The sequence below is a fragment of the Aythya marila genome (assembly GCF_965140915.1).
Source record: "Aythya marila genome assembly, chromosome: 3".
In the NCBI taxonomy this organism is placed as follows: Eukaryota; Metazoa; Chordata; class Aves; order Anseriformes; family Anatidae; genus Aythya; species Aythya marila.
In genome coordinates, this window is record NC_139044.1 from 33564548 (window position 1) to 33580888 (window position 16341).

At 41.6% G+C, this 16341-nt stretch overlaps 1 protein-coding gene across 1 annotated transcript; it reads left to right on the plus strand.

Moving 5' to 3' along the window:
• Window positions 1–43: 43 nt before the first annotated feature.
• Window positions 44–15599, plus strand: RNF8 (ring finger protein 8; the record flags this gene model as incomplete). Its single annotated transcript, XM_082758172.1, has 8 exons — window positions 44–121; window positions 1737–1865; window positions 3464–4204; window positions 5400–5462; window positions 7096–7185; window positions 8030–8137; window positions 9075–9279; window positions 11185–15599. 8 exons carry the CDS (start codon window positions 44–46, stop codon window positions 11328–11330), a joined length of 1560 nt encoding a protein of 519 aa, XP_082614298.1. The 3' UTR covers window positions 11331–15599.
• Window positions 15600–16341: the final 742 nt, after the last annotated feature.

Here is a 16341-nt window from a genome sequence, read left to right on the forward strand (position 1 = left end):
GCAGGGGGAAGGGGGCAGGGGGAGGCGGGGAGGAGGAGGAGGCATGGCGGCGCGGCGGGCATGGTGCCTCAGGCGGCTGGGGGCCAGCGGCGGGTGGCTGCTGCTGGAGGCCGGCACGCAGGTCAGCCGGGGGGAGGCCCGCAAGCAGCCCCGGGGTGCCGGTGGTGGGAAACGGGGGGGGGAAATGGGGTTTGGGGGGGGGTTCTAGGGGGCTGGTGGCGTGGTGGGTGGGGTGTTGGGGTCGGTTTGTTATGGCTCTCGTTGCTCTCTTCAGGTGTTGGTGTTTTTCTAATTGGGAAGCCTAGGGGGGTCCTTGCACCCTTGCCCTGCAGCTCAGCCAGCGAGCCGGCTGTGGAGGGGGAGCTGCACAAACACCCACCACCCCCATCAGTGCTGTGGGTCCGTGCTGCACCGGGCACCATTGGGCTCTGCCTTGCGAAGGGAACCCCTCTTAACGCCCCTTTTACCTCTAGGAAGCTCTTGGAGCAAGTGCACAGCTTTAGTGCTCTAGCTTTATTGCTCTGGAGCCAGGCGTTGTGCAGGTGTGCTCAGCTATGGACCTGAATTAGGGAACCCGCGGGGACTCGGTTAGTTGAGTGGGGACTCTTGGCTGAGCTGGCTCTGCTTGTTGCCCGCCTGGTGTCACGGTGTCACTGCCTCTCTTGGACGAGACCTGCTCAGGTAATGTGCAGGGAATGGGCCTTCCTGCAGCACAACGCCTTGCCATCATAGAAGGTGGAAGGTGTGATGCCGGTGAGTCGGGATTGCAGCCTTCACTTGAGGTATAAAGAGTGCACTTTTAGACCAGTGAAACCAGTGCATCTGGTTTAACTTGTGGGCTTCTGCCAAAAGGTGTTTTGGCCTGCTTCTTTGGCTACATGCTCTTGTTGCATTGGAGCCACACGGTTGTCCAACTCCATGGCAAGCTGGCTGGAAACTTGTGCAGCGTGCAGATGAATAACAGAAATGTGTTCAATAATCAGATCATGCAAAGCAGGCAGCGGAGAGAGGGAGAACAGAGCCGTGCTTTAAATGGCAGCCTGCAAATAGATCAGATTTAATAAGATACTGTGAAACTGTACCATTAAATTATATCTCCTTTCAGAAGATGCTGTTGGGTTCTAATCGGGTTATTAAGATCACTTTCAATGCTGGCTATGAACTGCATGTAGTGTAGTTTCTGGGCCTTGAGATGATTGTGTGATTTACAAAAGTACCATGCTTTAAGGCAACAATTACATGTGCATTTTTTCGATGCCAGTTTTCTGGGCCCTTTTTTCCTGTGTCTTTCCTGGTTACAGAGAGTTGAACAGGTGCTGGTAGCTGAAGAAGAGGGTAAGAAATAACCTTGAGGTCCATACGATTGTACTGGTTTGAAGAAGTATTGTTCAGTTAGGTCATGAATAAGGTGGGGTATGGATGGAGTGAGAGCTGCTTAGAGCAGCTTTACTGCTGAGGAAAATTTCCATGAAACCAAGGCTGTAACCTGCTTAAGAGCAATCAAACTTTTGTCAACATGAGAGAAAGAGACTGCTTCAAATTTTTGTACAGGCTTCCATTTTCTAATTACTCTTAAATTTAAATGCAAAAAAACGCCACCCAACATTATCCTAAATTCTTGGGAAATGCCTATAAGATTCTAATCCAGATAGATTTGTGCTGTACTTAAACTGAAACCATATGATCTGAATTTACCATGTTGCTGCTGATTTTAATTTCAATGACTTTATTCTTAGGTGACTATCGGCCGAGGATTAGATCTCACGTACCAGCTGGTGTCAAAAACCTGTCCCTTGATGATCTCTCGTAACCACTGTGTTTTCCAGCAAAATGCAGAAGGGCAGTGGACTGTCAAGGATAACAAGGTACAGAGGCTGACCAAAGACCTTGTACTTTCACTTTGCCTATAAACAATGCCCTGTTTGGGTTCGAACAATGTATGGTCTTTGACTATAATATAAGTGTGATGGATGGTCCATGGGAGCATGTCTTACCTGTTGTACGCCTGTAGAAGGAAGCTTCAGTCTGCTGCAGTTGGGATGCAGACCTTAGTGCTTTGTGTATGTAGGCTTGTCTCTTGGTATAGCATTTTTCAGACAATTACAGTCCCACACAGGCACTTTGCTGTCTGTGAACCTGTTTTGTGTTGCTGTTTTTTAAAGGAAAAGAAAAGAAACAACTATGATTTTTGGCAGCATTCAGAAAGGTAACGTTCTTGTGTAGCTAATAAAATGGTAAACTGATGTTCTTCATTGCAGTGACAAAATTGCTTTTATTATAATAAGCTACAATGAAAATCTGCTGTTGGAAAAAATAATATTTTGTGTGATCATCAAATGCATTGCTGCTAAACTCCTCCTCAGCTGATTAGAACACAGAATAAAGTGTTGAGAGCAGTCTTTTGTTAGGTCTCACTTTGACTTCAGTAGCGATCTCTTCTGAAACGTGATCTTTGCTCTTTCTCATTCATGCTGAAAAATGCAGAATCTGCAACTTAATGTAGAACAACAAGTTTTCAATACGTCATACAGACTTGAAGGATGTTTGGGTCAATGACAGATACTGCAGAAAGAAATGGAGTGGCTACCACTGAAATTATACTACTCTTAAACAAAACTCTATTGCAGTAACTGTATCATCTTGAGAACTTAGTGTTTGTATGATTGAAAGCATCAGTGGCAGATCAACTATTAACGCCTTCTGTGTTATCACTGCTACCATTTTGTCAAGTTGTTTTATTGAATCCCTGGGATATCTCAGTTCCTAATGATTCTGCAGTTCATCTTGAGCACAGTTCAATTTCTCTGTCTTTCAAAACCAGTTTTTGAGCTAGTGCCTAATTAAAGAAAGAAACAAACAAGCAGAAAAAAAACCTCCCGATGGGAACATCAGCTCTTGAAGACAATTTTCCCTCTTGTTTATATTCATCTTTTATGTATGGAGAACTGTTTTTTTTTCTTCTTTTTTTTTTTTTTTTTTCCCCCCTTGCATTCAGCAGTGCAAGTTATGCTCATTTTTACTTTCTAGTTTCTTCTTGGATTTCAGGTATCATTCATTGTCAAAAATAGTTACATCAACAAGAACATAGGACTTTCCAGTGTTGCGGAATCTTTTCTGTTGGATAGTTTGTATCACCTCTGAAGCTTTTGGGTAGTTTCTTTCCCTTCGGCTTCATTCTTTTCTGTCTGCACAAGTACATATATTAGTATTGTTCTTAGTGCTTGTAAGTAAAAATTTGTAATGTAGTAATAATACAAGGTAAATATTATAACACAGTAACCGTAATAAACAGGACACTGAGGCAATAAATTGGATGTTTCAATGCTTATTTCAAGAGTTAGCTCGTTTCTATTGCAGTACTGCAAAGACTGGATATGTTTACAGTTGCCAGAAATAACTTGCAGATGGCTTTGTATGTCGAACCTTGCATATTGAATCTTGCCGATTCTTTGTTCGTTTGCAGAGTCTGAATGGAGTGTGGCTTAATAAACAGCGCCTGGATCCTTCAAAGACCTATCCTATCACTGAAGGAGACCGTATCCAGTTGGGAGTGCCTTTGGAAAACAGAGAGACTGCTGAATATGAGTATGAAGTAATTAAAGAGGAGTGGGAGAAAATCAGACCCTATTTAGCCCAAAGGAATGACCTGGGGAAAGCTAAGAGTTCAAGAACTAAACGTAAATTTAGTTTGGAGGAATCAGAGACATCTGGATCAGAAGGCCCTTCAAATTCCAGATCCAAAAGAGACAGAGTGTCCTGTGACAGTGAACCTTTGGGGAAACCATGTGGAAGGGTAGAAGAGGTAAAGGAGTTGGCAGAGAAGATGGATGTCGAGCTGCCTTCTCCTGGCTCAAGTGAGGAGGACGGTGGTCCAGTGCGTAGCAGTCCTGTGCAAGCCGAGAAAGCTGTGTCTGTCGCACCAAAGGACCAGAAGGGCTCTGTTCTTTCTCAGTCGTGGAGTGGCCTGGAAAAGCTGAGGAAAACTCTAGGAGATATAAAGGAGTTAAAAGTGAAAGTGCAGGATAAACAGACAGCAGTTCTGAACGCAAAGCAAAAGCGCAGGAAGGCTGCTCAGAAGTCAATCCTAGCAATGGAACAGGAGCTGCAGGAATTGCAGGAGCAGCTGTGCACAGAACAAGAGCAGCATCAACAGCAGATGGAAGAGCTGGAGAAGACATTCTCCAAAGAGCAGCAGAACCTAGAGGTATGATGGCGGTGATCTTTTTGGTCTGTGTGCTTTGGGTTTCGTAGAACGCCTACTATGACACTGATCTTGATCTTGCACTACACAAAAGATCTTGAACAATACAAAAATAGCAACAGAAACAATGTTCCAAACAATTAATCCAGTGTAAACTGTTACAGAAGTATTTTACTATTAGGAATGTGTACCAAAAGAACGTGAGAGGCAAAGGATTGGGTTACAAACGGAAAAGATGCGAAATTAAAAACAAACAAACAAAAAAAAACCAACAGCAGGTTAAAAAAACGCTTTTTTAAACTTAAAAACAAACTTTTTTTTTTTAAAATACAAAACCAAAAATCTCTGCCTCATCTGTGGCTACAAGGAGGACAAGTTGAAAATTATTCACCTTAAGAGGGAATTTCTCTGGTATATGGCTGTTTCAGAGTCAATGCTAAATTCACATGGGAAATCTATTCCCTTTCCAAGAGCTTTATCATATTCCTTTACCTCTTAATTCAGAGTTTGAGGAAGGGGATGTTTTTCTTACTTACAAACAAAACAAAAAAACCTTTATTGGAACTGCAAGTTCCTTCAAGGAGTATGTGTGTGCTGATAACTTTTTTTTAAGCTAAGAAGCTACAAGCCTACCTTTCTGTTTGTGTTCACTTGAAATCTGGTTTAAAGGAAGTAGGAATTCATCTGGGGTTACTTTCGTAATTTATCAGTTACTTTCTTTAAAGTCTGCTGCTAAAGGAGGAACATCTGTAATAGAAATACAGGAGGTCTGAAGCTGTGTGCTTAGGCACAAAGAGCAGTTCAGCTGAAGCTGTAGATATGTTTAACCTCTCTAAATGCATTCAGAGATAGAGGTGCAGCTTTTTCTCATGTTTAAGCTGTTGCTGACCTCTTGGCTTCTGTGAACATTCCAGTGCCTTTGGATCTGGAATAACATGGAGGAGTTCCAAGTATGTAACTGTAAATGATACCTTCATTTTAACTCTTCGCAGTAAATGGTAGCTCTAATTTCAGTAGTGCTTATGAAGCACGAGAGTGAGCCTTCTCAGCTTTCACCTAAAATCAGTGCTGTTTCTTTCAGTATATTCTCTAAGGGAATGTGCAAAAGAGTCATTTTTATTCCCATGCTTTCTTTGAGTATTTCTTACTTCCCCCAGTATTTTCCTTCCAGCAAAAATGTCTTTTTGTTTTTTCTCAGGGAGTGAAGTGGCAACACGGAGAAGAGAATCTGAAGGAGCAGCTGACCCAGGTCCTGCAAGAGGCAAGTAGTTACAAGTCTAAGTTAGGTCTTGCTGTGTAACTCATACATTTAAATCTTTCTTATTGCTGTGGCCTCTTGGTGGAAGACTAGGACTGTGGCTCAAGTGCAGATCAGGTGGTCTGCATCTTCTACAGAGCAATTTGCTGTTAGTAAGTGACAGGCTTCCCTTCTTGGGAGTAGCTGTTTGCCAGCTGATAACACACAAGTGTGCTCACTGAAAGCATTCAGTAGCTGTAATGAATTCATTGAATTTGTTCCATAAGTTGGTGGGCTGTTTTGTGAGGTCTTTCTGCTGGGTACCTGTTCTGGGAAAGCTGCTTTGACAGTTTTAACTAGAAGAAAAAAAAAATCAGAGAAGTTCCTATCCTGCTGTCTGGTGGGCAGGATCATTCTGTAGTGGCACTGGCAATGCCTCTTACGTGCCATCTGCTGTCAAATTTTCATTTTTACTTCTGTGTTCTACGGTGAGTTTTATTGTGAACAGCGTGAGCTCATTTGCTGTACACTTTAAGCCTTTCTCTCCTCATTCACGATTGCATGGCATGTGTATATATATCTTGTTCAGTGCTGCTTGCTTCTATTTTGTAAAACTGTAGGAGTTTACATGTCGTTTGTGTCACTGCAAAGAGGGAGTTGACTCATGGTACACAGAAAAAGAGTAACCTGGGAGAGGGGATGAGAGGTGCTATGACACCAGGAAGGTCATAAATGACTGACAGCACCTTCCAGTTTGAAGTTCGTGGCAGTCAGGTGAAGTCCCTGGTGACTGGAAAAAGGGAAACATCACTCCCATTTGTAAAATGGGTAGAAAGGAGGAGCCAGGGAATTACAAACCAGTGAGCCTCACCTCTGTGCCTGGAAAGATAATGGAACGGATCTTCCTGGAAGCAATGTCAAGGCACAAGCAAGACTAGGAGGTGATCTGAGACAGCTTCAGATGGCAAACTTGGCCTTCTGTGATGGTGACTGCGTCAGTTGATAGAGGAAGACCGACTGATGTATCTGCCTGGACTTCTGTAGGGCCTTTGACACAGTTTTACATGATATCCTGATCTCCAAATTGGGGAGATACGGATTTGATGGGTGGACCATTCAGTGGATAAGGAGTTGGCTTGAAGGTTGCACCCGGAGAGTGGTGGTCACTGGCTCTGTGTCCAGGTGGAGGTCGGTAGGGGTCTTATGAAAAGTGGAGAGAAACTTTATGCTTGGACAGATAGCGATAGGACAAGGAGGAATGGTTTTAAACTAAAAGAGGGGAGATTTAGGTTAAAGTTAGGGGGAAATTCTTCACTCAGAGGGTAGTGAGGCACTGGCACAGGCTGCCCGGAGAAGCTGTGGATGCCCCATCCCTGGAACTGCTCAAGGCCAGGCTGGATGGGGCTTTGGGCAACCTGGTCTGGTGGGAGGTGTCCCTGCCCATGGCAGGGGGGTTGGAACAAGGTCCTTCTAACCCAAGCTGTTCTATGGTTCTGTGTAAACTGCCTTAACTTAATGCCCCAGCTCATATAGGCACGTTTGCTCTTCTAGGAGAAGACGGGAGAAATGAGTATGCTGAACCTCATGATTAAAGCCATGTATATTTAATAGGGTAGTTTATAATGACGGTTTTATTTCTGGGATGGTGTCATTACAGCATCACGCTTTGATGGAAGAACTGAGCCGTAATAAAAAAGATTTTGAAGAGATAATTCGAGCCAAGAATAAAGAACTGGAAGAAACCAAGGTAAGGAATAAAATTGAGCTTTCCATAAGCGAAACGAGATGCTGCAGCAGCAGAAATGGTTTATTTAATGTTTGCCTTGACGGTGTCGTCTCTTATATGTGGAGAGTGCATGGGAAGATACTCTGCCTTGTTCATAAAGTACTATTGAAGAGTCATTACCAGATCTTTCCCAGTCATTCAGAAAACAGGGCACTTGAATTATGTGGTGTGCAGGAGAAGTAGACCCATTCCGTCCTTCATTTAAGGAAAAAAAGAAGCGGGTGCTTCATTTTTCAGTTAAACGTTTCAGTTTAAGTAAAACTGCAGTGTGTTCCTGCCATCCTACAAGGGGTGTAGGACCGAAACGTGACATTTTAATAATTCATATGATAAGCCATGTTTCTTTCTGCCCATGTCACAAGGTGATGAGTGGAAGATAATTAAGGGATCCTGTGCTGTGTCTTACCTATAGATATTATGATGTTTCATACCTCTGGCTGCTGGCTTTGTTTTTGTTTATTTTGGGCATCTTTGCAACTGTTGTTTAATGTATAGCTTCAGCTGGAAGAATTTCTGTTGTTTTTAGAAGATGGAACAGGTAGGAGCCTAATTAACTGCAAACAAAACAAAAGTGCAAGTAACTGTTTTACATTCTCACATTTATTTTTTTAATATTTGAGGTATTTTGTCTGTTGGGTTTTTGGCTCAGGCATCAAAAGAATCATTCTGTTAACTTAAGCCAAACTCATGTCACAAAGGGGTTTCTACCTGTACTACATTCCACCCCCCCCCCCCCCACGCTTCCCACCAATATTATATTGAGTAAAACCTTGTTAGTAAGTGACCATATTTGTTTTTCCGACAGGAAGAGAAGGAAAAGGTGAGAGCCCAAAAAGAGGAAGTGTTGAATCAGATGAATGACGTGTTGGAGAATGAGCTGCAGTGCACAATCTGTTCTGAACACTTCATTGAGGTATGTTTAAGCCAGTGTGGCTTTGCCAGCAGAGAACAGAGTTGAGAAGCTTTCACTAGCTCTGCTAAAGCAGTAGTCGAGCTTTTTTTCTTTTCTTCTTCGGTTTAACAGACCCAACAGGTGACTTGTGGTAAGGGTTGGTCCAGAATCCCATTCTGTCTGCCTTAATGTTCTGCTGGACAGCAGGTTCAGCCTTAATGTCTCTACCTGCACAGAGATGAATGCTTAATCCTAAGGTACATACAGGCTTGGAGAAGTCATTTTGTAGTGGACCTTGCTTTAAGTTGACTAGGATTGGACAGCTTCAGGGTTAGATACAGGAAGAGGTTAGTAAAGGAAGGGAGGATGCAGTGTTAATCAAGTTCTGAATCATTTATATTGTTCAGATAAAAACTTCTGAGACGTTGGCCAGCTTTATTTAATCAAATAAAGTTTATATGTTGACTGCTGCCTGTGCTATGTCTGAAATACCAACTTCTGTTCATATTGTGCTAGAATTTCAGTTGCCTTACGTTCAGTTCTACTACAGGAAGACTGCTGCTAGCCTTCTTATAATGACTTAAGAGCTAGCTAAAATTTCAGTTTCTGATTTCAGTAATTTAAGTTACTATTTCATAGTACCTGTTTTTTTTCCATAATTTGACCCTTTCAAATAAATTTATTCATTCTCTCTGTCTCTGCTGTAGCTACAGACTTGCTATGATTTACTGTGAACACGCTAACCAACTCTTAAAACCTGTCTGTACTCTGGCATAGGAATGTTATTTTATGTGCGACCCCTGTAAAAGGTCAAGGAAGGGCCCTTGTGCTTCCTCCCCACCCTTACCTTATAAGAAGCGTTCATCTAAAATTTTTGTGACCTTGATGTTATTTTAATTTTGCAATGCTTGTGTGAGCGAGCACCTCCTGAGAAGTATCCTTCCTTTAAATTCCGCAGGCAGTCACTCTGAACTGTGCGCACAGTTTCTGCTCCTACTGTATCAATGAGTGGACAAAACGTAAAGTGGAGTGCCCGATCTGCAGGCAGGAGATCAAGTCAAAGACGCGCTCTCTGGTGCTGGATAACTGCATTGATAGGATGGTAGAAAACCTGGACGTGGAAATGAAAGAGCATCGCCTGTCCCTGATCAGAGAGCGGAAAGGTGAGAGGTGGGTGGATGTGGCATGATGAGTACAATCTCTCATTTCACCTATTTTCTACACCTTTCTTTGGCACCTATATACTAAGGGGATGCTCAGAGAATGCAGCAGAAATACTGGAAAATGACTTCCTATTGTGAATGAGGATAAATATTCATTATTGGCAGAATGAGCAACATTTGAGATGGGGAAATGATTTTAAGATATGTTGCATAACCAGCTTTATTGTGCAGTAGAACAGAATAAAAAGCTTGGAAAAAGACTTCAGTACAAATTGCACAGTCCAGCTGCAAGACTTAACCATAAGATAGGTTGTTCTGTTTCGAAGACATCTCTAAAGAAAAGCGAAACTACACAGAGTGGGCCTTGACAAATTTACCAGGCACCTTTTGATCAAACTATTGACTACCCCATTGCAGAAACTCAGGAGAGCAATGCTTCACAAGAAACTGAATTCTCTTCCATGTGCTAGACTTTCTTCGGAGATTCCTGTGGGAATGTTGGCATGTGGCTGAAATGGCAGCTGCTTTCCCATACTCATTCTTACAGAGTTTACCTCTGTGGCCTTAATGCAAAACCTTGTGTCTTATTTGTAGCTGAAAGACTGTGCGTGACAGTAAGGGCTGCAGGTAAAATTCCAATATAGGACTATTCCTATTCTGCTGCCCCCTTCCAATCTTATTTCTAGAGCACTTGACATTGGTATCTAGGTGCTGAAACATAGAAGTCTTTTCTTTCTTGCTGCCCCTTAATGGATTTCTATTGCTGTGTTCCCTTAAGTAATTGTCCTGACTTCCCATTGTAGCCATAAGTGCATGATCCTTTCTTTTGCAAAGTGTTGAGCCTTTTGAAGTCCTTCATAATGAGAGGTGCTTTCAAAATATTTCAGATCCTCCATGGTGACATAGAATGACATCGCTAAGCAGGGTTAATTCTAACCTGAAATCACCACCTGTTTCACCAACTTAGCCTGATTCTCTCAGGAAGTGCTGTGCTGCTTGGAGGCTGTCCAGCATGGCTTCGTGATTTGCTTTCACTGCTGCAGAGCTGACACCACTCTTGCATTATGTGCACATCTGCAGAGTGTGCTGTAGCACCACTGAAGTGCCTCATCAGCTACCGAGTAGTGATTGGATGGAGTGTCACCTTTGTTGGAGCACACTTCATTTCCATACAGTGGAAAATAGGCCCGTAGCGTACCTTCACGTGTGATAGATGCTGTAACTATATAAAATGATCAGTTGCAGGAAGTCATGTAGATTTGCCATGACACCCTTCAGGAGAAAGGAAGAATTGCTTTGTGTGGTCATCTTACTCAGTGATGGAAACATTACTATCCAGATTAGCCATATGTCTAATTAAATATGAAATCCTGAGAAGGAATCAGCTTACATGGAAATAATGATTCAGGTAGCATTTGGGAAGCCTTGTCAGATCATAAACCTTTATACTAATTAAACCTTTATACTGGGACACCAGTTTACTGCTCTTAAATGTGTGGAGGTTTTCGTGGGGCCTTCAGTGTCCCTCAAGAAGTAATGGCTGTTCACTGCTATTACTTACTGAGAGCTCCTTACCTTGTTTTGTTGCTTCTTCCTTTCTTACCTGGCAACGTGCTGTAACAGCTAGCTGCTGCCTTCTGCCAATTGTGGGCCACTGAAGGGATGCAGAATGCCTCCTTCTCATACGTGCTATAACAGAAAGAGGCATATGGGAAAATGAAAACAAATAAAAAAAATAGTTATTTAATGATGAAAGTTGAAATGAAAAATACTTAGGCCCTGTAGCTTGAAGGATCTAATATAAACTGACAGTGGGAGGCTATAAGACTCAAAGAAAACTAGTAATGTAGCAACATTTGTGGGTACAGTGGTTGGTGCTAATTTTTGTATCTGTTTTGAATGCAGAGAAATGGAAGGTGTTGGTGAACCCAGCCGAGGACAATGACAACAGCGTCATTCCTTCCATCTACCCCATCTTGTCGGTGAGCAGCTGTGACAGTGAAGACTCTGAGGAGGATTCTTACCATGGTGAAAGCAACTGCATTATCTAAACACTAACTTTGGACTGGTTTCCCTGTGTGCTGCCAAGAACCAACCTCATGCTATTTGGTTTACTACTGCTGGATGAATGGATTGGACATCTGGAAGGAGAGATGCTGTGAAGAGGCCGTAACTGAGCTGAAAAGTAGCAGCGTTTGGAAGGACTCTGTTTTTTAAATGAATGTACAGAAGCTTAATCTCTAAAACGAAATTTGGATTGTGGAAGAGCAAGCTGGTGTTACGCTAGGTAGTTGACATAAAACCCAGGTTACCACGATCACTTGTGACCTCCTGGTTAGTGTGGTATATATGTTTGAGTGCATTGCTGCTCTTCCCTGAGTGAATGGAGTGTCTTAAATGTGTACACCAGGTCCCCTTACTTCAGCCAGCAGAGGAAATGGCACAAGCTATTTGAGAACTTGGTCATTCTCACCACCTAACAGGAGAGGTATATCGGAAAAACATGCCAACGTGGGTTTTCCTCTTGAACTTTTTGTCAGCTCCAGTCATCCTAGGACTCTCTGGCACTAAAGTTAACAAAGAGTGGGTTATGGGTCATATCAGCTTTACGTGCTTACATGCATCATAAGCTAAACTGCTGGCTTGTTTGTTCAGATGATGTTACTCATTTTCTGTTGGGTAGCGATGGAGAAGATTAAATCTTCCAGAATTCCTTAGCTTGTGCCCTTTTCATATAGCATCTTTGGTTTGTTCCCTTTCAGGCTTTTGCATAAGGAGTTGTAGAATTTTGAAGCAGCACATCCAGAAGTTATTAGCAGTGACTTCTAAAAGATATTTAGTTCTTGTTGGTACCAGAGAGGAATTTTGGCCTGTTCAGAAGTACTGCTAGCTGAATGAGCGAAATGTTCCATTGGCATGGTAGGAGAGCAGCATCTGTAGTCAGCCACAGACAGAAGGAAGTGCTTAGGTCAATTGTTTACAAAACGTTGCTGTTGAGCTGTGTCTTGTATTGCCCTCACAGCAGATAATGCGTCCCTAAGACTGAGCAAGTCTTGCCTCATCCTATCGCCTATGTGAAATAATACAAAATTGTCAATGAAATTAATTTTTCAGAGGTGTATGCTTTTCACTTAGCTTTTAGTTGGAAAGCTTTTACCATTACATCAATGAGAGGAGGATGAAGAAAGCTTTTCTCATCTGTAGTATTTCTTTGGCTATTTGTATGTATTTCTTGTTTCTATGTTTATTTTGTTTAAGATGGAAAATATAAACCCATTTGTGCATTAGCCTTCCTCGGTGCAACCCCTGAGATGTGTCTTTCTCCTAGTTACCTTAGAATTTTTTTAGAAAACCCAGATTGTCTCATTTTTATGACCTTGCTTGCTTCATGTTTTGATTGCTTTAAGCAGTTTGACTATTTTAAATTTATTTGAAAGACTGTTGTATGCAGGAGTTGATAAAAGACATCCCAGCTCTTTAAGCCTGTGTTAGCAGTGGCTATCATAATGGTAATTTAGTAGGTACAATCATATCTTCCACTGAAGAAATATAACATTAAAAAGGTGCATGAATGGTGATGCTATTCTAAGAAAGTAATGCATTCTGGCAGGTTTGAATGGTAGCACAGGGGAAAAATATGTGATCTGTAGGCCAGGTACCTTTCTTAAAGCCTTAATGTAAGGTTGTTCCTGTGAAGAAGCTATTACATCTTGAATTTTCTTCTTGTCCTTTTAATGTTAGAAAATATATGGGCTGTTGAAAGTTTATTTTCTAAATATATGCTCTCTAGAATGTCAGAGAGAAGAGGGCTCCCTGAAACACTTATGAAATATCCTGACCTTGGAACAGGCATTACTGTTGAAGAGGAGTAGCAGGAAAATACTCTGGTTACCTCAAACTGCAAATTCTTGTATGCTGTATTTCTTCCATGTTGCTTTGCTTTTTTTTTTTTTTTTTGGTTGTTCCATTTTGCTAAATATATTTATTTTTGTTATGTTGGTGTTTATGAATATTCTAGAAGAAGATGGTACTTCTAGTAACAGAGCAGTTCTTTGGTATGCTTTCTGAGTGTGTCCCCTTTTAACTAGAATATAGAGAATATTCTTCATATTCTAGTGAAAAGGGAGGTGCTCGGAATACACGTGATGTACTAAACTGTTGCAGCTGTTACCAGCAGGTGCCCCAAAACGCAAGTGGACTACTAAACCTTTTCCATTGTTACCAATAGCAGCATGGAGTGTAAAGGTCCAAGGAGAGACGCTAAGTAGTAATGCTGTTTACTTGTGAAAGCAAGATAATAATCATCAAATGAGCAAGATGAAATGAGCTCAGTGTGACTTCCTTTTTTCCTTCACTGAGGTTGATTTTAATTACATAGCTTATAAGTACTGGTGGGTGACCAAGGAACAAAACTGTAACCCTAGGCTACTGGCTAGAACAGTGGAAGAACACATTAGACAGTACGCAGACTAGGTATTTCCATATGAATTGAGCAAGATGAAAAGAATACTAGAATGCTTTGAGTGATCATTATTACAATCACCAGAGAATTAGCAGAGAATAGCTAAGGCACTAGAATTCTGAAAATAGATGCATCTGCCTATCTTTAGAGAAGGAAAAGTAAGAAAGATATTGTAGGCTTGCCAGCTTAGTTTGAATTCTATATCTTCCACCATCCACTCATCATTGAAATAAGCTTTTTTTGGTATGCATATAGAAGCTAAAATGATTAATGATGAGAGTATTCCACTATTCCATGTCAGGCACAAAACATGCTAAAATAGTTTCATTTTGATAGAGAACAAGTTAAGATGTAACTATCTTAAATTTTTGGCACCTTTTGATAGTGCTTCATACAAGCTGTGGAAAGGTACGTGGGTGAGGCTATTTTAAGATCTGTTCACAACTTCGTGTATTTCATAAATGAGTTTTTGGTGGTAAAAGGATTTAAAGTGCAGATGTTTCTCTTCCCCTCTGCATTATGATGAAGCATAAGATTCTACACTTGTGCTCTTCTGTAGTCAAATACAGACTTGAAAAATTTGGCCAGAATTGGCCAGTTGCAGAGAGTGGGATGAGGGAGGTATTAGACAATCTGCTGCTGCTAACTAAGGTATGTATCTGAATGCGTAAGTGAGTATAAGTCATGTGTACCATTGAGTATTTCTATTCAGCACTAGGAAGACCCTAGCAATGCTTTGTCTGATCTTAAGGACTGTGCTTCAAAGTGCATTTGGAACAGTTGGAGAAACAAAGATGTGAAAGCCAAGAACAGTGGCCCCATGCAAAAGATTTCAGAAACTCCAGCTCTCCCTCTCTTTCTGGGGAAAAAAAAAAAAGGAAAAAAAAAAAAAAAAGGCGAGGCAGCCATGAGTCTTCAAATGCATCAAAAGCTGTTTCGAAGACAGAGTAATCTGTTTTTTCCAGACTTACAGTGACTAGGACAAAAAGTAATCAGACTTAAAACTGCTATAAGGAGAGTCCTGGTAGCATTTTTTTCTACCTAAATGTCTCAGCAATACAGATAATGAAAAAACTGCAATACTTTGGGGAGATCTTTTATGATGCAGAATATTCAGCCCTTAAAAACAGGTCAGGCACACATCTGAGTGAGCGTTTTTCAGTAAGTTTTTCCCAGCTGCACAACCTATGAAATCTGTAGTTCATGAAGTACTATTTTTTTTTGTTTGTTTGTTTGTTTTCAGAAACTTTGTTAATCTCTAAAGGTGGTGTCTACCCTACTGGGAACTATTTTAGAATTTAATTGAAAAATGCTGTATTTATGTATAGTTCACCTGTATTTGGGGAAAGTAGGTGATGTCCCAAAGTCCCTTTTCCTGTGATTCTTTGGACCAAATCATTTCCCCCTCCCCGTCCCAGTGCCCGAGTTCTCTGCCTGGACTGGTCTCTTCTTTTTCTCCCACTGAGAAAGCAACGCTCTCCTGTTGGCTGTGTGAGACCTTCCCTAGTATTTGCTGCATGGGCTCGAAGTATCTGCAGACTCTAAACATAGTTTAAGGGTGGACACAGCATCCAGGGAAGGGTGGCGGCTTACCAAGGAGTTTCTCCTTTGTAAGTTTTTTTTAGTGGTGCTATCGCTGCAACCTCAACCTTGCTTCTTAGTGTACTTTGAAGATGGTGAGTGTATATGGATCTTGTTCGTGAGGTGAGTTCTTAAATCCATATTGAGTGTTAGAGTAATTGGTTGGAAATTACTGTTGAAGGAGGGCACAATGGTACTGCCCTGTATGTTGGTGGGAGTTGTCATGAACTTCTAGTAGACAATGCGTGCCTATCACCATTTCTTTTCCTTTACAAAATCAATCAACAACAAATAAAACTATCTTTCAGATTTGGAGAAGAATAAAACTTGAGTTACTGTGAATTGTCTTATCAATGAGATACCAACGTTTCATCTATTCCAACAATTTAAGAACCTTTTGTTTTGCTGTTGTTTGCCTAGATAAGAATACAGATGTTTGTGTTCTTTGTTTGTTTGCTGTATAAAGGAAACATGCCCCTGAAGTCATGAACCTGCTCTGAAGGGCTCTTCTTTGCATACACGAATAATAGTCCTGAACACTGGGCCAGCTGCATCACAGTCATTCCCCTATTTGAATGTCCACTTGCAGGTGTCATGCCGTGCACTGTTACCTGTCTTGGTGTGGCATCAAGCACTTGGGGTATCACATCCAGGATTTAGGTTACAACTCATAACAGTTGTAGGGCTGGTCACAGTTAATCTGCAGCACCTTTGATGCATTTTCAAGACTTGTTGCTGGCTTTTGGGAGCGCTACCTTGCAGGGTGATAAAAATACTGCCTACGGCAGCAGGAATAACTAGCAAGGAACTGTAGTGCGTGAAGGGATGGGGCTGTCACTGGAGACATGCTGTGTTGCTTGACTCCTACTGCATTTCCATGGATTCCAAGATCAAACTGGCAAACACTTTTCTCTCATGCACCTAATCCACCTTCCTAGTGCTTGGTGAGCTTTAGCAGCTAGTGTCATTTAACTTTGGAGAACATATAACCGATTATAATAGTCTGGCCTTTCACACAC